Source organism: Simochromis diagramma, unplaced genomic scaffold (genome assembly GCF_900408965.1).
Source record: "Simochromis diagramma unplaced genomic scaffold, fSimDia1.1 OVJJ01000205.1, whole genome shotgun sequence".
In the NCBI taxonomy this organism is placed as follows: domain Eukaryota; kingdom Metazoa; phylum Chordata; class Actinopteri; order Cichliformes; family Cichlidae; genus Simochromis; species Simochromis diagramma.
The window spans coordinates 4,784,010-4,803,956 of record NW_024386782.1 but is presented as its reverse complement, the minus strand read 5'-3'; the positions used below and the strand labels follow the sequence as shown (position 1 = coordinate 4,803,956).

General features: G+C 38.8%; 2 protein-coding genes and 1 long non-coding RNA gene across 3 annotated transcripts; 1 reads left to right on the top strand and 2 right to left on the bottom strand.

Annotated features, from left to right (window-relative positions):
• The first annotated feature begins 1,549 nt into the window (after positions 1-1,549).
• Positions 1,550-5,271, top strand: LOC120725239 (peptidyl-prolyl cis-trans isomerase FKBP1A-like). Its single transcript, XM_040018009.1, has 4 exons — positions 1,550-1,745; positions 1,848-1,895; positions 2,490-2,602; positions 3,750-5,271. Exons 1-4 carry the CDS (start codon positions 1,709-1,711, stop codon positions 3,873-3,875), a joined length of 324 nt encoding a protein of 107 aa, XP_039873943.1. The 5' UTR covers positions 1,550-1,708; the 3' UTR covers positions 3,876-5,271.
• A 2,535-nt stretch (positions 5,272-7,806) lies between these two features.
• LOC120725116 lies at positions 7,807-16,406 on the bottom strand. Its single transcript, XM_040017794.1, has 2 exons — positions 8,753-16,406; positions 7,807-8,633 (listed from the first exon to the last, which is right to left on the bottom strand). The coding sequence occupies exon 1, from the start codon at positions 15,936-15,938 to the stop codon at positions 8,760-8,762; it is 7,179 nt and encodes a 2,392-aa protein (XP_039873728.1). The 5' UTR covers positions 15,939-16,406; the 3' UTR covers positions 7,807-8,633; positions 8,753-8,759.
• Positions 16,407-16,445: 39 nt separating this feature from the next.
• Positions 16,446-19,549, bottom strand: LOC120725260. Its single transcript, XR_005694070.1, has 3 exons — positions 19,354-19,549; positions 18,547-18,638; positions 16,446-16,792 (listed from the first exon to the last, which is right to left on the bottom strand). It is a non-coding gene; the product is annotated as an uncharacterized LOC120725260 (long non-coding RNA).
• Positions 19,550-19,947: the final 398 nt, after the last annotated feature.

Here is a 19,947-nt window from a genome sequence, read left to right as displayed (position 1 = left end):
TTTTGCCTTTTAAATTATTCACATAAAAAAACAAAACAACACTAAAAGAAGACAGCCATTGTATTTAAAAATGAAGCATTACTCTTGATTTTCTGAACCATTTTCCCATCTTTAGCATTCACTTGTAACAGGAAAAAATAAAACAGGGGAAATGGCTATCAGGTGCAAGAAGTAAAGCTGCTGCCAGCAAGTCGAGACTAAATCAAAGTGAATCAGCGCAAAATACATTGAAGGAAATACTCTAGCTTCTGCCTGTGTGATGAGGTAAAACCTTTGCAAAAACTTATAGTATTCTTATTTTAGGAAACTATACATTTTCCTGTCATTGTGTAAGGGCACTTTTTCTATAAAGGATCTTATGATGTCCAAAAGCAGCAGCTTCTTTCAAGTCTTTTTATTAGACAAAGGTTTCAGTGCAATGTATAATACAAAGCACTTTCAGAATTTTTACATTCTAGTTCTCTCCTCGACCATTAAACAACAAAGAAAAACACACAACCAAACATAAAACAAACAAACAAAAATCAGGAACAATAGTCGTGGGCCTTTCAAAAAAAAGTCCAGAAAAGGGGACCACAGTTTATAACATTTGTTTTTTGGCCCACAAGAGATTCAGGGTAGCGGCTCAGTTTCTGACCACATTACTGAGGTTTACTACAGTGTCAAGCTAATATACAGTGGTGCAGCGGTCTCCATTCCACATGTTTTCTATGGTTATATTAGCATCAAAATACACTTGAAGTGTTTGAAGTGCTACATGTAAAAGGTTTTCCTTATGGAGGATGCATATTTTCAAGAATGATGTTTGGTCCTGAGTTCACCCACTTTAACAACTGTGTCCGTCCTGATTGTCCATGGGAAATTTTCAATTATCAAAATAAAAATGTAAATAAAAAAGAATTCATTTGTTTTCTTTTCTAAAAACAAATATAGAAGGTATAATTTATTAAGTTATCATAGGCTAATTCTGACTAATTACAACAAACCATTTCACACTGATCAGTAGCTGCACTTCATGGTCCAGAGGTTGTTCAACAGAATTAAACTTAAAAACATTCAGTTCTGTTATTTCAAGGCGCATCCTAATTTATTTTTGCCTATCCAAAATCAGAAACCCATCCAAGTCAAGTAAAATACTTTTACCACAAAAAAAGAAAGAAAAAGAAAAAGATTTAATTTTTAGGATGATGACTGAAGTACTCTGATCTTCTGCAGGCACATCCTTTACTACTCAGTTTTTAAAAATCCTGGAAACACCTGCTTTCAAGATTACCTGTTTGCATAACGTAATAATCTGTGTGTGCAAGAGAAAAATAAAATGTCTTCTAGAACATCGAAGGCCCTTTTTTTCCCCATTTTGATTCATTTATTTGATTACTCAAAAAAAAGAAAACTGGATCTTCATGGGGCCCCTGCTTGGGTTTGAGAATGTCACTACTACGCCCCTGTGTCCGCTCAACGAACCCACAAGGTCGGGAAAAAAAATCAGTAAATTGCATTTTTAAAGCCAAAGATTGGCTCCTTATTTATTCCCACCGTGGCATACATCTAGACACATCGAGCAGCAGTTGAAGACAGTCGCGTTTTTTTACGGCTTTTAGCCCACCAAACCACGTGGGACGTTATACTCGACGACTTCATTGAGCGAGCTCACAATCAGAGAGAGTACCAGGAAGACAGACAGAGGGAGAACTGTGCTGAAAGAACAATGGGAGTAGACGTCGAAACCCTCAGACCAGGAGACGGTAAAGCTTTTTTTGTCCTCCCCTCTTTGGTTCCAATTATTCCGTCCCTTTAAAACTATATTTGCCTTTGGGTGTATATCAACCTTCGTTTTCTTTCTTCAGGAAAGAATTTTCCGAAGAAAGGATCGACAGTTTCAGTTCACTATGTCGGTAAGCCTCGCCTCTTTTTGACCATTTATTCATTTACTTCGAGGTGAAAAAATAAATATGTATTAGTATAAACTGGGTTTGTAATAAGCATTTCTCATTTCGTGGACCTGCGGACAGTTAAATGAGAATTGGCTTGGTGGCAGCAAGCTAATTCTGTAGCTAGCACTGCTTAGCTTAGCTTAATTTAGCGTAGCATAGCTTAGCGCCTGGAAATGAGGGGGCGGATAGCCGGACTCTAAAGACATCCTCTCTGTAATTCTTGCCCACCTTTAAGATTGCCACGTAATACTTACAATAAATAAAATGCGAGAAACGGCAAACTACCGCTAGGGTAACGTGTGTCTTTATTCTAAGGATTTGTGCTAATGTGAGATATTCTAGCCGCATCCTGACGGCAGCTTCCGGCGTCCTAAGATGTCGAACAATTCCTGCTCAAACTAAGCTGCACAGTGTACCCTCAGCAGTACATTTTTACCCAGTCACCCTGTGTGTGGATACAACATGACAGTCACTCGAATCTTTTAATTTGTATCGTTTGGCTTCGCAGAGGCTATCAGGCTTTGACTTTATTAATTTGGGGCTGCTTTCCGACAGGCACCCTGACAAACGGCAAGAAGTTCGACTCCTCCAGGGACCGAGGATCACCCTTCCAGTTCAAACTGGGCGCAGGTGAAGTCATCCGTGGTTGGGATGAAGGTGTAGCTCAGGTAAGTGGAGCTTTGAAGGGGCACACTGATCAATGTTATGTTAAACACATGAAGATACGTTCGGTGCCTTCGTTTTGGCAATAGCTCCGAGTCATTTTCCCCTCAAAAATAACAAAACAAAAATATCACTGTGGCTTACTTTAGCGTTTATGTGTAAGATTATTGTAAGTCACAAATGAATCTGCTAAGATGTTGCTGCCTTTTATTATCAGAGGCTGCAAATATGAGCAGAAACCAGGCCATCCATTATCTACATTTTACACTCTGAGCCATTTTATCTGATGTTTGCTAGCAAGCCATTTTAATTCTGTTATTTCAGTACTGCTTTTTAGAGCTTATGTTTTATCATATAGATTTTTATTTAATATTTGCATACTTATTTTAGTTTACATTTTCATTTCAAAAGGATTTTATTTTTAATAAAGTAATGGTCTGCCAAAAATACCAGAGATTTCATTGCTTGGCTAGATTATGAGGTAAAATTGTATCATAAAGGTATGTCAAAGACCGTAATTAGGATTGGTTGTTTTTTGCTTTTTATTTCATGTTTCTTATTAACTTAGTCATGAAGTGCACAAAGGCCAAAATACTACTGTGGTTATGAGGTGTATAAGTTTAAATATTTCAAAATACAAACACAATCTTCTACACAGAAAAAAAAAAAAAAAAAAAAAACACTTTGCAATCGGTTTGGTTGCCAGCAGCTTGCTGCTGTTGCCTGAAATTTGCAAGGAAGACACTGCCTTTTCCGCAATCACTCGCCCACTACTTGCTGCACAGTAGTAAAGCACTAAAAAGTGCAAGGTGCAAACAGGCAGTGCAGAGCAATCAGTCATGCAAACTGCAGCTGCTGCACACACAGTGAAACTGTTCATGCTGCATGTTACAGTAACAGAAAATACAGGCAACTTTCATCTGGGGCCTTCAGGCCTAGTATTTGTTGTTGTTTGTTGCTGTCTCATATGGCTTCACTCATTTAAGCCAGCGTGAAACGTCTAATGAACTATATTCACTTGTGTAATTTTTTTTCTTTCTTTCTTTTTAACACATCTTCAAAGCTGTATCAATCACTGGGAGGGCTTTTAAAACAAAGTAAACTTTGTTCATTTTACTCACCTATCTAACTTGGTCTTCATCTCCTCCACAGATGAGCCTGGGCCAGGTGGCCAAGCTGACCTGCTCTCCGGACTACGCGTATGGCAGCAGAGGATATCCACCCATGATCCCTGCAAATTCCACTCTTATCTTTGAAGTGGAGCTTCTGAAATTCTGAGGGTTTAAATTGAGTGTTACTATTCATTTTTCTTCCTCATCCTTTCCATCCACATTTAATAGTTTGATCAAAGGTGCTGTCATTATCATTCTCAAACACTGATTAATTATTGTAGAAAGAATTTGTCTCAAATACATCTTGTGTAGATGTTTTTGACACAGATGAGAACAGGCAAATAAGCGTCTTAAGGTAGTGAGATGATTGTGAAGTCTCTAAAATTTGAAGTAGTAGTAAAATAATTTGGGGAAATGCTGGTAGCTTTCTTGCTGGAAGTTGGATGACATCGGTAATACTTTTCTCTGTTCAATAAATATGAAAAACCCAGCTTAAGACCAGAATTCAGCAATGTCTCTGTTCAAAGAAATCAAAATCCACCAAGGCCAGTGCTTTATCTTGTGAATTTTAAATAAAATTATTTCAGTTGTTTCTTTCTTTGACCATGCTCAATCTCTCCACTGAAGTGACCAATAGATTCTGGGTTTTGTTTTTTGGTTGTTGTTTTTTTTTTTAAACTCTGTGTAACAGCACTGAAAATCTAACTAATTAGTGATCTACAGGTGTTGGTAAATGACTTTACTGACCTTTTAAACAGTAGGCTCATATTTACCAAATGCATATGAGCAATATTGATCTCATCTCACTTTATGTAGAAAGTCTTTGCCAAAAAAAAGCCTGTTTAATAGGTTTCAGATGAATTTAAACTGGTATTGGATGGAAAAAAAATCAGTATTAAAGGATATGATTGCTGAATCTGGCCAGTTTATATTGGTAACCTGAAAATGACAATTTAATGCAGTCTTGGATGCTAAGTGAAATTTGAGGATTTATTTAGCCTTATTTTCTGCCACTTGCCTGTTAAATTTTTAAGTTACCTGTTTATCTGCAGCTTACCTATTACTCAACACAAAGGGCACACGATAGCACGCCAAAAAACCAAGTAACATTTCAAAGCGTGTTGGATATCAGTCCTTTTTAGGAAATTTTCATATTGTTCAAGCATTTTTAAAGTAATGTGGTAATCCCTGTCAAAACATATAACACCTTTTAGTAATTTTTTTTTTTCTGAGTAGATTTATCCCTTCAATAAAAGCATTGATTTGACAGCTTAAACAACCAAGAAAATAGGAAACTTTATATGTTTGGAAATAGTAATGCACGGTGACCTGTTCGGTTTCAAACCTAATCATGCCATTTATATTGTTGGTTACATTTTACGAAACCTGTTCTCCTTTAACTTTCCTCCTGTATCTTTGAAGTTGCAAAGTGTCCTTGTCTTTTGTCATAATACAGTCACATTACTGGTAGTGGGGGGGGGGGGTTTCTTCACTGTATCATCCATTGGAATTTGTCTTATCTTTGGGAACTGCATTCTTGAATTAAAAGCGTAAACTATAAATGTCTCATTCATTGCTACACCAAGTCTCTTTGGAAATTCTAGTTTAGAAGACTGCTGTATTTCCAAGAATTGGTGCAGATTTCTAAATGACTAAAAATGTGTTTTTGTTCTGCTTGCTTAAACGTGTGTCAAAATTGAAATCCTTAATAGGAAAGATTTCTGCTCTGTGGGTTTACTGGTCGGAGTTAAACTGATCTGTAGCAGTTTAATGATAAATCCTGACCAGGAGTGTGAATTGCATTTTTTTACTTGGCAATACTTTAAGTGTGCTTTTTTTTTTTATATAGGAAAGAGATGAGTTTTTATAAAGTGCCTATAAACAAAGAGTATTGTTAGGCTAATAGGCATTGCATTACTGTAATTAAAAGCAGTTGTTGTTTAAGTTTTATCATATTAATGCCTAATTGAACATGTTAATATTATACAGCTTCTTCAGTTAAAGACAATAGTATTTGAGATATATATCCATTTATTTGATGTCTTATATATATACACTAATGAGTTCATGGGTTTATTTTTAGTAAGTTTATCAATAATTTAATGTAATTATGCTAATATATCTGTAATAGCTATTTTATAATACAGCAAAGCAACATCCAGGGTGCTCCTGCTTGTGTTGAGAGCCTAGCATAAAGTCACACAGGTGCCGCAGTTTCCTTGATCTCGTCTACATGTTTGTGTCCATGATGCACCGCCATCTAGTGGGGAATAATTGAGTTGCATTCACTTAGACTCAGTAAGCTACCATCATATATATGTCATAAGATTTCAAATCATTTGACAATGGCTGTTTTATAGTCTGTTGTGTAAAAACACAAACAAAATAAACCCCAAATAGTATTGATATTTACTGCAGTTTATGCCCCTAGTAACCTGCACCACCTAACGCATAGGTGTCAAACTCTGGCCCGCGGGCCAAATTTGGCCCGCAGCCTAATTACATTTGGCCCGCGAAGCCATACCAAATGACTATCAGAGCTGGCCTACTGGTATTATACAGCTAATATATATATTGTTTAGTATTAAGCTTTGCTTGTTCCATATTCAGTTTTTCAGCAAAACTTGTTTGAGTCCATAAGAAAAGATTCATTCTTATATCTGGAGGAAGATTTTTTTTTTCAATAAATATTAATGTTAGCCCGCGACTTTGTTCCAGTTTTGAATTTTGGCCCACTGTGTATTTGAGTTTGACACCCCTGACCTAACGGATGGAAACAGGAAGTCTCTGTAGTTTTGAGCAAATTTTTATGATGACAAATATTTCAAGCATCAACACGTTTTTCAGGTCATAATGAAACAGCATTGCATAAAATACCATAAAGAATATATTGCAAAATCAAAGTGAATTTACTCAAGTACAGGTGTTAGAGCACATCATCTCATGTGCCACTGTGCTTTTTTTCATTGTATATTCTGATCTTGATTTGTTGAGCTGTAAAGTAGAATTTAGCAACAAACATATACAGATATACAGCCATTAATATAGTTATCTAGCATAGCTACACTTTTACTGTAATGCACAAGATGCTGGAGAAACAAAGCAGAGTTCAGCAATAAACAGAAATATTTGGGCACAGCCTGGTGGATCTGAATGTCTCAAGATTACTTTATGTAAGAAGGATCCATCAAGTGGAACGATCTTTGTTAAAAGGATCCCGGTCATTCGATATGTGTTTGGGCTTTTATGAGGCCTATTTAACAAAGCCCACCTCTGCAGTCAGTCACGGGCTCTCCAGCTAATGATCCAGATGATAAGTTTTAGCCCGTTACACTTCCACTTACTAATTTACCTGTATTAGCTCATTTAATATAACATGATTTTCCTATATTAGATCGAACTCTATAGTATTCATTATTTACCACTTTCTCCGGAGCTACATACAGGTTTTCACTTTTTTTATCGTATGTGTCATCTAGCAATCACTTTCTTTATTGCAGAAGCATCGTAGCAGAAAAGAAAAATCAACAGATCTTCAGTACAAGGCGTGTAGTCTGCCTTTCTGAACACTAGAGGGCACTCTGGTACTCTGGAGTTCATGAATTCAGAAGGCTATAGAATAATCATCACTAACATCGGCCAGTGAGAGAGTGGGGGAGGCCGGCTTTAACCTGACGAATGGGAAACAACCACTGGGGGGCTTTGACACAACACCACCCCCCGCCCCGGGTGAAGGCAGAGATCAGACCACTAGCATGCCATTAGATTCAATTACAGGAAGAGGCCCCTGAATCCCACCCACAGCCAGGATCTGGATAGAACACAATTAAATAATGAAATGAAATAGACTGAAAATTTAACTGAGTAATCAGGAAGTCCTGTGTTTGGGTCCAATTTTCCGTAAACCTGACATTTGTTTCTTATAACTGTTGCTTCACACTAACGGTGCCTATTCCATCTAAAAACAGCAGCATGGTTTCCATATGACACAGAGTGATGACTTTGATTGAACCTGGTTGATTGAATCTTGATTAAATTTGTATTGTTGTTCTGACCACTTTGCAAAGACAAATTAAAAACTCACAAAGACAACCAGCTTGTGTGTAATTCTGTTTATTTCAGAATGTTCATAACAGTGGCCAATTACGTTTATAGGCCGTTTTCACCAATATGTTTTAAATACATTTAGATAAACTTTTAAAGTATGTAATATCATATTGGTACATTTCCCTGCAGTTTTATTGTCCACTATTGTGTAAAAACATTTCCATAGAGATAATATATTTTATAATTTCACTGTTAACCCCCCTCACTACCACCTTCGTAGTTACACTGAATTAAACAAAAATTATACACCGTTTGCATGATAACGAATAAGATGCTGCTGACAGTGAACTACATGCAGGTTTTTTTTTCCTGTAGCTTCTGTGATTCATTACAAGCAGTTTCTTTATCTCCAGAGCTCCTTTCACAGTCAGGCTCTGCAGAATTACTCCAGCTGTCACCTTGTGCTCCAACCAACAAAAAAGAAAATCAAGCTGCTAAACCTTAATATGACACATGTGTAGTTTGTCTCTTAAAAACACTAGGGGGCACTCAGGTACTCTGTGGATGATTTAGAAGCCTTTCAGAGTGATTAGTAATTTACTACAAGAAATACTTTGTTGCATCATTTTAGTGTGCTCTTTGTGCGCAACAAAAACAAAACAAAAAACAAAACCTGTCATAAGCAATCTACATTAAGCTATAATGGCTAAACAAGCAGTTAGGACTTTCTTTTTTTCTGTGATAAGCACAAAAATTAAGTTAAAATTAAACCAAAGGCACAGAGATATCTGATAATGATGATTAGGCAGGTGGAAGATCTCCAGGTTTTCACTGTACTTCATTTGCTTGTAAGAGTCACATTCTCTTGTCTCGCAAACTGAAAAGAAAACAGAAATCCACTCTGGTCAGATGCTTACCACAATGCATGCTACTCCAGGTACCTCCCATCCCTTTCATTATGAATCACAAATAATATGATGTAAAATTTGATGTTACCTTTTCATCAGAGGAGGTTGGCAACTTCTTTCCTGTGTGGATCGTTTTGATCTTTGTAGCCCTGGTTAGCGATCCAATTATTAATAGTAGTTAGATGGTCATCTGTCATAACACCTTTGTTTTTAAGCTGGTCAGACCATTCCTTTACCATCTTTTCACTGTGATGTGGAAAACTTTTTTCAAAATCTTTAAGTCTGCTTTTGCTTATATTTGTATTCTGGAAGTTTTTGAAATTCCTGCTACTATCCAACCAGAATCTTGGCATTGAACCAAGGATTGTTAGCTTGAAAGTACCCACAACATCATTACTACTTATGGCTCTAGTCAAAAGGTCTCTGAAGGCTTGTGATTTTGTACTGGGAAATTCACGATGTACTTCTGCAGGCACATAAACTGTTGGAAGTTCACGGCCATGATATTTGTGTACATCAGAAATGTTCCCAGTAGATGAGTTTGTTGCCACTTCAAGCATGGCTTCTGCTAATCTGCTATTCTGGTTCAATTTTCTGGCCTTCAATATGCTACTGACTGGTGGCTGGTGATCTGCATTGATGAACTTTCCAATTCCTTTATTTCCTTTTGCATGTGTTTGCCAGTTTTTGTATTTTTCTACTTGGCCAACTAATTTCTGACGTAACTCTTTGCTTTCTTTTATGGCTTGTTTGGGTGCAGTTCCCTCTAACATGTACCAGTCCCCTCCCCTGATTGTTTCAGTTAATTCTTTCCGCTTGATGAAAGACTCCCATTGGCCTGGGTAACTGAGGAGAGCATCAGCCTCCACAGATCGAAGACGATTTGCTTCCACAGTGATCTCTTCTTCACTGGCTTGTGGTTTTATTCCACGTGCCCAAGCAGAAAACAGACAGCTCTTGCCTTTGTTGTCTATGCTCACTGTCTGGTTGTTGATGTGCACATCATAATGGCCATCGGGGTATTGGTCACTCTTTGGTCTGTAGATCAATGTCACAGTTGTATTGGCATGTCGAGTGTCTGGGCTCAGCTCCTGCATTTTGGTAAGTCTTCCATTGCTGTCCTCTGTTAGGATGACAACTTTAGTGCCAGTGGCTTCTGACAGGACTCTGATATCAAGGATGGTGCCTGCAGTCGTGGAGTTCTTGATCTTTTCAGCATGTGATCGTGAGCGTTGACCTGCATCTCCTTCAACTTTTAGGTTAGAATTGGGGTGTTTTGGCATGTATGCAATGTATCTGTTGTTCTGTCCTGCTCTGAGCTTTTCCTCTGTTCTGGCACTCTTTAAACCATTTCTCACATATTTACCAATAACACCATTTGCCTTGTCTTTAACAATAGAAACAATGTGACTGGAGAACTTCTGGTGGAAAACTTCCACCAAAGCATCAGCCAATAACGTACTGATGGTGCTGGCTAAATCCTGCTTGAAATCTTTCAGCAGTTTAATGTCTTCTGCAGAAAGATCACTTACATTTATATTCTCTGATTTTCGTTGCTCTTCTTTAAATATTTTCAGCTGTTCATGAAAATTTGAAAAAGATTGGTCTGACAGGCTGAGCACTGCACTGATAGCTTCCCCTGCCAGTGTGACCATGTGGACACCTTGTATAACTGTCAGAATTGCTTTTGCTGTTCCTCCAGTGTGTGATTTAGCTTTTTCAATCACTTTGTAGAGGGATGAGTTCAGTTTGTTCTGCCAGCTGAGGTCTGCATAGAATGGCTGTATTGCAGTTTTGCTTAAGTCTGTGAAAACGGCCAGCAGCTCTTCCTTTCTTCTCTCGTCATTCAGGAGATCATGAAGTTGTTTTTTGTCCTCAAGTTGTGAAAGAATAATGATGTCTACTAATGAAGATGACGGCTCTTTTTCTATTTTTAATTTCACATCATGATCAGTTCTCTCTTTCACCTTGCTTTTGATTTCTTCTAATATTTTTTTAATTATTTCATCTTCTGCCTTTCCCAGTCCAAAGGTGATGAGTTCTTCTGCAATTTTTTTAGCTGTGTGTTTTACTGCATTCCTCATATTTGTCTTTAAAACAGTACTGAAGCCATCTTTAGCTTGTCTAGAGAGAAATTTTGGCATTGACTTAAGCTGTTTGCCAAATTTAACTAAGGATTTAAAACATTTGAAGCCCTTTGAAATCAGCTTTCCAACTCCAAACCCAATGAGAGAGACTCCAATAGAAATGGCTTTGTCTATAGCCCATGACTTCCAGCTGAATTCTCCTGTCACCATGGCCTCAATGCCAGTGATGCAGTCTGATATCCCCTCAATAATGAGTCCCATTCCAACTTGAGCAAATGTTCCAAATGTAAATGCAGTGAGCAGTGCTCCTCCAATATTCTGTAAAACTGCAAAAAAGGTCACTAGAAGACCTTCCCATGAGAAACGAGGCTCATCTTCCACAGAAAATACATATCTCAGACCTCGTCTGTAGAGATTGTAAGCTTCATCTTGGAGATCTTTATCAGCATCTGAAAATAGTGAGAACATTGGGAATTTTGGGGCCATTGCATCCCTCCCTTTCTCTCTTATTTCTCGTAACTTTTGGATGGCCTCAGTAATGTTTTTGTCAAAGTAACTTAGAACGTTGCACTTGGTTGATAACTGTTTTTCCAGGCTGGTTGGGTTGCTGTTGGCTGAGTATGCAGAGGACATTATTACAAACTGAAGACAGCCTATTAGTTCCTCATTGAGAAACCTCAGAGATTCCTGTGCCTTTGTTAGATCATCTATGGCCTTGGTGAGGTAATCTGCTTTCTTTTGTTGTATAGTACAGTATGCATGATTGTAAAAAGCTACAGCTGCCCAGCTTTTATCCTCTGTCGTGGCTTTTTCAAACAGTCTGGCTGCAATATCCCACTTTTTTTCATCCAGTGCAATATTTCCAAACTTAATGTAGTGATAAATGCTGGAACTTGGTGAAGTCTGACTTTCAGACTGACTTTTTGCCTTTGACAAATCAGCTTTCAGACTCTCTTGCAGTTCATTTCTCTTCAACTGATCAATTTCTTCTGATTTAGTTTGCAGCCAAATCCCCCAGAACTCATTCATGATGGCAACAACAGCTCTTTCCTCGTCTCCATCAGTGTTGTTATAAATATGTCGAAGTGTTTCACAGTATTCTGAAAAAAGGTCTTCCCGCAGTTTCATCTCAGCAACATCGTTCATCATGTGTTTTATCTTTTCTGCTGCAAGTCGGTCTCTTGTGCTCTTGGCTTCCTCCAGAGAGGACACTGTGCTGAAAGATGGCTGCAGGTGTTCAGTGGAAATGATTATCTGAGCAGATCCAGGTTTACCTTTGCGTGCAGTTCGTCCAAAAGCCTGGAGTTCCACCCTCGTATTTTCAGAAAGGAAGGAGAGGATCACAAATAACCCTCCATTATTGTTCACCTTTGGGGACACTTTTATGTCTGTGCCACGCCCAGCAAGGTTTGTGGCAACAATGACATCACCAGGATGAAGCTCCTTGTCTATTTTACTCAAACTGTCTCTGTCACTGCGGCAGTAGAGAATCAATTTTTTATTTGGGATGCTGCTCTTCAGCTCTTCGTAGATCTCGTTGGCTTTGTTGATAGTTTCACAGATCACCAACGCTGCTCTTCCTTCTCTGTATGAATTTGGGGAAATCTGAGCCATGACCACATCTTTTATTTCAGATTTCCATTCTTCAGCTGTTTTTTTCAGAGTACCTTTGACCTCAAATAACTTTTTCCTGTTGAATGTTGGTATTTTGCACACAGAGAGATTTGGATACAGGTCCTGCAAAAACTGAATGTCTGCTTTGCTCCCCAGTGTTCCTGTTGTTCCGTATATTTTCCCCTGGTATTTCTCAAAAAAAGAAACATTGGAAATGTAGTTTGTCACTGTTGAAATTGTGCTCAGTTTGACTTGGTGTTTAATCTCCACAAACTGCTGCAGACCATCCCCCCATTTCTTATTCAGTTCAACAATACCAGTGGATCTGAAGTCCACTGGACAGACGTTGTCATTTTCTACGACATATTCTCGTCCTTCTTTCAGTAACATTGCCAGAAAGGCATTCTGAACCCACACTGAGACTTTCTTCTCCACCAGAGTCTTCAAGAATCCAGGAATGCTGATTTTGTCTTTATTGTTTTCACATGGGGTGTACTGAATCCTCTCAGAGATCAATTCTGCAATGGGCTTGATGAGAACTTCTTCTGACTCATAGAGAGGACAACACAATCCTTCCTCCAAGACAAGAAATGTAAGCTCTGGGATGTCCCGGTCATTATATGGACTGCACTTTTGAAGACAGAGCAGTCCCTTGTCATCTAGCATGTAAACAGTAAAGCCATAAGGGACATAGTCCTCAATTTCTTTGAAAAGGTCAACCATAGCATCCTGACTCACTGTTTTCAGTTTACTGAGAATTTCATGGTTTTCGCTCTTGTAGATATCTTCTGAAAATCCTTTTGGCACAATGTTGGATTCTTCAGCAATACCTAAAATGTCCATTGGATCACTAATTTCAGTGTCTTCTGTGTTTATTGAGTCATAGATGGCCTTGAAGAATGAAGCAGGAGGACCTCGTACAAATGTCTGGTGTCCTGTAGATAGGAAGCCATACTGACTGACGTGGCTCCAGATCATGGTGAGAATAATGTTCAGGTGCTGCATGGAGACCATGGGGCTGGACAGGTATGTCAGCTGCACTCCTTGATCCAGCAGCAGTGAGTCCACTTCATCGATAATGATGCACTGAAAGTTACGATCAGGCCTCACATCCTTCATCTCAAATATTTGGCGAAGGTGATCAGCAGCAAAGGCTTCAATGGTTCCATAGACCACGTCCTTCTGATAGCATTCTTTCCGATCTTTATCCTCATTTTTATTTGTGTTTGTGTCGACTGTAATGCCAAAGTATTTGTAAAATTTGGCCCATTCTTCAGCATCTCTTTGACATAACACAGAGGAGCTGGACACCACATCCACCTTTTCACCTCTAAGCACACGCAGCACTGCAAACATCGCTATGACACAAGACTTCCCTTCTCCAGTTCCCATCTCCAGGAGCTTCCCAGTGTCAGACAAGGCCAACAGGCACCAGCTTATCATCTGAGTTGTCCTGGGAAACCACTTTCTTTCAGCTTTGTGGAGGTGTACAGCATTGCATAAGACTGCAAGAACTTCCTGAAGGTCCTCTGTCTCCATGCTGTGACTCAGAGTCCTAGCTTGCTGTATGTCTCTGTGTTTTTTAATTTCACCAGTTTCGATGAGGTTTGTTACATGAGTTACTATGTTGTATGATTTACTCAGTGTTTGTTCATCAATTTCTTTCATCTGCCGTATTTCATAAAAAAGGTTGTCAATGCTTTTAGTTTTCTCATCTTTAAGGCTCTTGTCTAGATGCTGGATCAGATTCTTAGTTGTGCATGAATCTATGAGCTCAAGGAGAGATTTATTGTTTTCATCTTTCCACTTGGAAGAAACCTGATATGTTTCCATCAAATGTAAAATCTTCAAGATGAAAATACAGCTTTTATCATGATGGTGGACAGTTAATGCTTCAAGAAACTTTAAGGCCTCTACTGGTGACCATAGCCTTTGTTCTCCAAGATTTGAAACCATCTTGAAGACTTCTTTGGTTTCTTTTTCTAAGTCTTGGAATTGTTCCACACAGGCAAATAAAATCTCCAAACACCATTTGCCTGCAGGATCTGTCATGTTTTTAATGGTTTCTGTTTCTCTAACAAAACTTTTCATCAGATTCTCCAGAAAGGTCAAAATAAAGATCTCATTAAAAAGCAATTCCTTTCTGGTGATTTTCTTTGAGATTGTGATGATTTTATTGTCAGTGATTGTGTCTTTGTTTAGGATACTGTGAAGCACCTGAAAAAGGGCCTTAATAAACATGTGTATCAGTCCCACATCTTCACTGTGAAATTTACTCATGAGGTTCTGCAGGACCTCTGCAGCAAACACCAGGGAGTCATCGTCTTTGAGTCTTGAAAGCTCCAGAGCATACAGAGCAGTGAGACTTTGTTTTTCAATAATAAATCCACGACTAAACTGTGTATGCCCTGTTTCCATTGCCTCTATGCCACGTTGAACATAATCTGTCACAAAATCATCCATTGTACCATAAACAATGTCTGCTTCATAGACATCCTGGAATGATGGATCAGTCTTCTTCATGTTTGTATTGATTGAAATGTCAAGGAGTTTGTAGAAGTCAGACCACTCCTTTGTTTGCTCCTCTGAGTGAACATCAGAGCTCAGCACAATATCCAGTTTGTTTCCCAAGCAGACTTGCATGGCTGCAAACATGGCTGTAACACATGGATCTTCTTCCACACCAACCAGTTGTACCACTCTACTTTTCTGAGTCAGCACCAGTGCACACCACCGCACCACCTGCCTCACTGTGGGCCACCAGCCTTTTATGTTAAACACTGCTTTGCAGAGCTGACACAGACACTTCTGTATGTTGTCTGCATTCAAAGATTCACATTTAAATGAATCTTTCATAAAAGGTTCTTCTTTTGGTACATTTTCTGTATATTTTAGGACACCAGTGTTAATGTTTTTTATCATATCAATGACAGAGTCATCCAAATTCCACAACATCTTTACTTCTGCTAGAACTGCAGTTACACTGTTCTCATCGTTTCCTCTTAGAGTCTTTTGGAAATCCTGACAAAATCGCTCAGGAGCAGCAGATTCAAGGAGCTGGATTAGAGAGTGCCCACAGTCATCTATCCAGTCTGGTGGTATGTCATACACTCGTACCAAGGTAAGGATTTGAGTTATGGAATCATCATCTGCATATTTCTGTGACAGTGCTTTAAGCAGAGTGACTGCTTCCATTGGAGTCCATTGGTTTCTTTGCACAAGTTTGAGGAGCATTTCAGTGGATTTTGAGTGGGCTTCTTTTCCATTTAGATCTGTGAGTGTGGATAAGAGAAGCTTTAAACACTGGATTTCCATCTTTAAAATGAACACAGAGGCTCTGCTGACTGTACTCTGCAGTGATGATGTGAGGGTGCTCAGGAATTCAATTATAAAGAGGTTCTCAGTGGAAATATCATATTCTGCCCATTGTTTGGCTATGAGGACAGCATCATTATCAGATCTGTCACGGTCATTGAAAACATGCATCAGGTTCAGATACAGGGCTTGAGTCAAGAGGAAACTCTCAAAAACACCACTTGCTGATTGGCTGATGGATCCCAAAAGGGACTGCATATGATTGGAGATGCTTTGTAGGGAAACTTCTTCAGATATTTCCAGAGACAGAGCACAGAGCTCTGTGATGAACACCTGAGTGTGCTGCAGAGTGCTGATGGATGGAGGAGCATTAATCCACTCATCAAACAGAAGTTTGTCCAGGACTGAAAGGATCTCACTGAGCTGATCAGCTGTGAGCTGAGTCAGACTGAGATTTGAAAGTGGAAGACTGCATTTCACTGAGAGGAGTTCAAGAAGCTCGTCACTGTCACTGCCTGATTCATAGCTGGCTTGAAACTCATCCAGATGCCCTATTAGAACATCTCGTTTGGACTCACATTCATCTAAGATGTGGCTGCTCAATTGTTTCTCAAACTGCTCTTTAGCTTGTTGGTGAGATTCTTTTAGTCTTTGATTCAGTTTTTCTTTCTGTTGCTCCTCCTCTCTTCTCTTCCTTTCCTCCTCTCTTCTCTTCCTCTCCTCTTCTCTTCTCCTCTCCTCCTCTCTTCTTCTCCTTTCCTCTTCTCTTCTCCTTTCCTCCTCTCTTCTCTTCCTCTCCTCTTCTCTTCTCCTCTCCTCCTCTCTTCTCTTCCTCTCCTCTTCTCTTCTCATTTCCTCTTGATCTCTGATTGGCTTATTAAAGCAATAATCACACTCATATGCGTCATTGTAACCAACTGGTCTGTAGTATTCACCTCCATTGAACACATATACGTATCGCCCATGAATAGTACTTTTGTAGAAGTCATCAAATGATTTGCATGGAGGCAAGACTTTAAAACATTTGCAGCATCTCAGGGAGCTTCCCATGTTACTCTCCTTTGGTAATCCATTACCCATTTTTGATGTTTTGGTGTCTAGAAGAAAGGTTTCTAGAAGAAAAAAAGAAGAAAGAACAACTTAATAATCACAGACTACTCCAAGGCAGTGCCAGAGCATTTAGGCAAAAAGTATCACTCAAGCGCTGTTTTAGGTCATCTCCCAAGACAGGATCCTGGGATCAATTGGGATAGAAGGCAGAGGCAGTGATACGGGAAACAAAAATGAGCCTGCCAAGCTGGTGAGTGAGAAAGGGTAAAGAAAACACTGCACAAACCTACGCTGCCCAGCCTTTTCCTCACAAACCACTATTATTAACAAAGGGGATGAGCTGAGGCTACAGCTGGAAGATAATAGACTCACTGGGGACTGCTGCAGAGGATTTACCCAGCAAAACCCAATGCACTTGTCAAGACAGAAACCAGAACTCAAAGAAACAACAGCAAGGTGGGGGTCTTTCCCTTTATATTAATGAAAAATGAGCAAATAATACTAAGACTGTGGACAATCACTGCTCTCCAGACTTAGAGTTTGTGAGATTTTTCTTCCTCGTGAGATTCAAGCTATTCTGACCACGGCACTAGATATAGCTTCCAATGCTAAATCTAACTCAGCCCTTAGCCTTCTACATAATGCCATTCGCACCCACCTGAATAAGAAAGATGAATAAGAAGCAGCACACATTAAAGCTGACGTCTTTAATCATGTGGACTTAAAAGTAGTGTTCCCCAAATTTCACCTGCATGTAAACTGTGCTACATCTGCGAAAAGGATAAAGTCTGCTCCAACATTAAACAGAGCTACTACAAAGCCTCACCATCACCCGCCTGGGCCAGTTGGACCACATATCCCTGTTTATGTTTATGTTGCCAGCTTACATCCCCCTCGGGAAATGATTTAATCAAATAAATGTTCAGTTTATTCCAAAATAGAAAAGGCTTTTACTTTGAATTACATCTCTGCTCTCCTTGTAATATATGCATTCAAATAAAATAATTTGAATGCAGCTAAACAGAAACAACATAAAAAAAACATTACATTTTCAACTTCGTTTAACCCGATTTAAGCCTAGAAGTCTTTTACCACATGTTGTGGGCATCTGTTGAATTAACAGCAGCCTTTTTCTTCTTTTAAAGAAAGACAAACTCATCATTTCAAATCCTGTTTGTAAATTGCTTCCATTTTACATTTTAAGCACCCCCAAAACAAAAGCTTCCCTGTCAACTTGTGGCATCACGGCAGCATCTTAGTACCATCTAAGTATGTTTCTCTAAGTAAAAAGGTGAATGGTGATACTGTCATGTTTGGAGTTGGTTCAAGTGTGGACCCAAAAGCAGACAGAGGAGGAGGCAGATTGCAAAGTGAAGCAAAACTAAATACAACATACATGAGACAAGAGTTTCCAAAATAAACCAGGAAATAACTAAAGCATGAGAACACCTTACACAGAGATGGGTGGTATATACTGAAACAGTGACTAAAAGCAAACTATAACCAAGAACTAAGCTAGATAGCAAAACTGTAAATAAGAATAGCCCAAGGATGAAAACAAAGAAACTAACCATGAATATTTGTAATAGAAAACTCCAAAAACTCAAAGCACCATAACACAGGACGCCCCAAAATAAACATAAAAGCAAATGACAAGATTTTAACTAGCTGTCTCTCCAGCAATATGTTATATTGTGGACTGTATTGTGGACGCTGTCCCCAAGTCTTAAATGAATAAATAAGATGTCATTAACACAGCAGTAGGCCCAGGCTATAACTAAACAATGGACACGCCATGCAGTTATGTCTTACATACTTGGCTTTGAAATGACGACTCTGGTTCAGTTTTGTTGAATTCCTATTTCCCGACTCCGCACTCCTTTGCTTGTATCTGTGAGGATGTAGAGACTGTGAAGAGAGAATGGGGGACTGAGAAACAACAAGGGAAAAGCAGAAGTGCAAAATGCTAACCGGTGTCTTATTTTTCGAGTAATATCTTTGACAGCCCATGTTGTTCATATGCAGAGGAATTTGGCTGAAAGTCTTTTCTCCTCAGTGCATCTCTCCATCAGTATTTTCTAACTGTATCTTTGGGAAATATAAACATGCAAAACAAGTCCATCTAAACAACACCATGCAGCTCTGTGTGTCTTCATAGCTCCAAATTAGGTTAACTTAGTGTGTGCACAGTAACATTATTGCCATCTGTCAAACAGACTATTTAATAGCCAAATCTAGAAATGAACACACACACACACACACACACACACACATACAACACACAAAATACAGCACTTACTTTCTTGCTATGTCAAAATAAAAGCAATACGAAAACAACTTCTCATCATTAAGTTTTTTTTATGCTTTATGTGTAATAATGGCCATAACTCCTAGTAGTTAATAGCCCTACTTTATGATAACCTCTTGAAGTAAAGCTAAAAGTCTGCGCATAAATCACATTTTGACTAAAGAAATGTGCATTAAAATCAGTCATTTAATCAAATCAAATTTGATTATTGGTCACATATAAACAGATATGAAAGAAACTCCTTAGCTCACTCTGGATGTGCATGAATTGTTCTGAAGTCTGCCACATATAAAATAACACATTTATGCTTTTCACCTGTCTCTTGGTGTGATTTCCTGCTGCCTCGACGTAAAGACAAAGGTATACGTCTTTGCTTCAGAGGATGTCCAACACCATCTGGGTTTACAGCTGTGTCATCCAGAAAACCACAGTTTGTGTCCCCATCGGAGCTTTTATTCTGCCCGTGAGTTTCGTTTTGAGTCGCTGTAACGGGACATGTTATGCTTTGTACGTTTTTTAAACTTTCTGTTTTGGGGTTGTTTCACCAGCTATTTACTTTCGCTTTCAGAGTTAGTCATTTGAGCTGTTTGCCAGAGGCGTGGACTCGAGTCACATGACTTGGACTCGAGTCAGACTCGAGTCATTAATTTTATGACTTTAGACTTGACTTGAAAAAATGTTCTAAGACTTGTGACTTGACTTGGACTTTTACACCAATGACTTGGGACTTGAATTGGACTTGAACCGGTTTACTTGAAAAGACTTGATATTTTACCCCAAATATAAAATTTAACATGCATATTATATAGAGATTGAAAATGTGACGTCATTCACGGGTAGAACCGCAAAGGATTCTGGGAACTCGTGGCAAGAGGTACTAGCGCATGCAGGCTTTCAATTAAAATCAGT

What these genes read in the sequence shown, in the direction of transcription:
- LOC120725116 (XM_040017794.1), bottom strand. Translation starts at nt 15,938, where the DNA reads ATGCAGTCCCTTTTGGGATCCATCAGCCAATCAGCAAGTGGTGTTTTT.
- LOC120725239 (XM_040018009.1), top strand. Translation starts at nt 1,709, where the DNA reads ATGGGAGTAGACGTCGAAACCCTCAGACCAGGAGACG. An exon ending in AACCCTCAGACCAGGAGACG is followed by an intron (nt 1,746 to 1,847) that starts GTAAAGCTTTTT and finishes TTCTTTCTTCAG; the next exon opens with GAAAGAATTTTCCGAAGAAA. An exon ending in GGGATGAAGGTGTAGCTCAG is followed by an intron (nt 2,603 to 3,749) that starts GTAAGTGGAGCT and finishes TCTCCTCCACAG; the next exon opens with ATGAGCCTGGGCCAGGTGGC.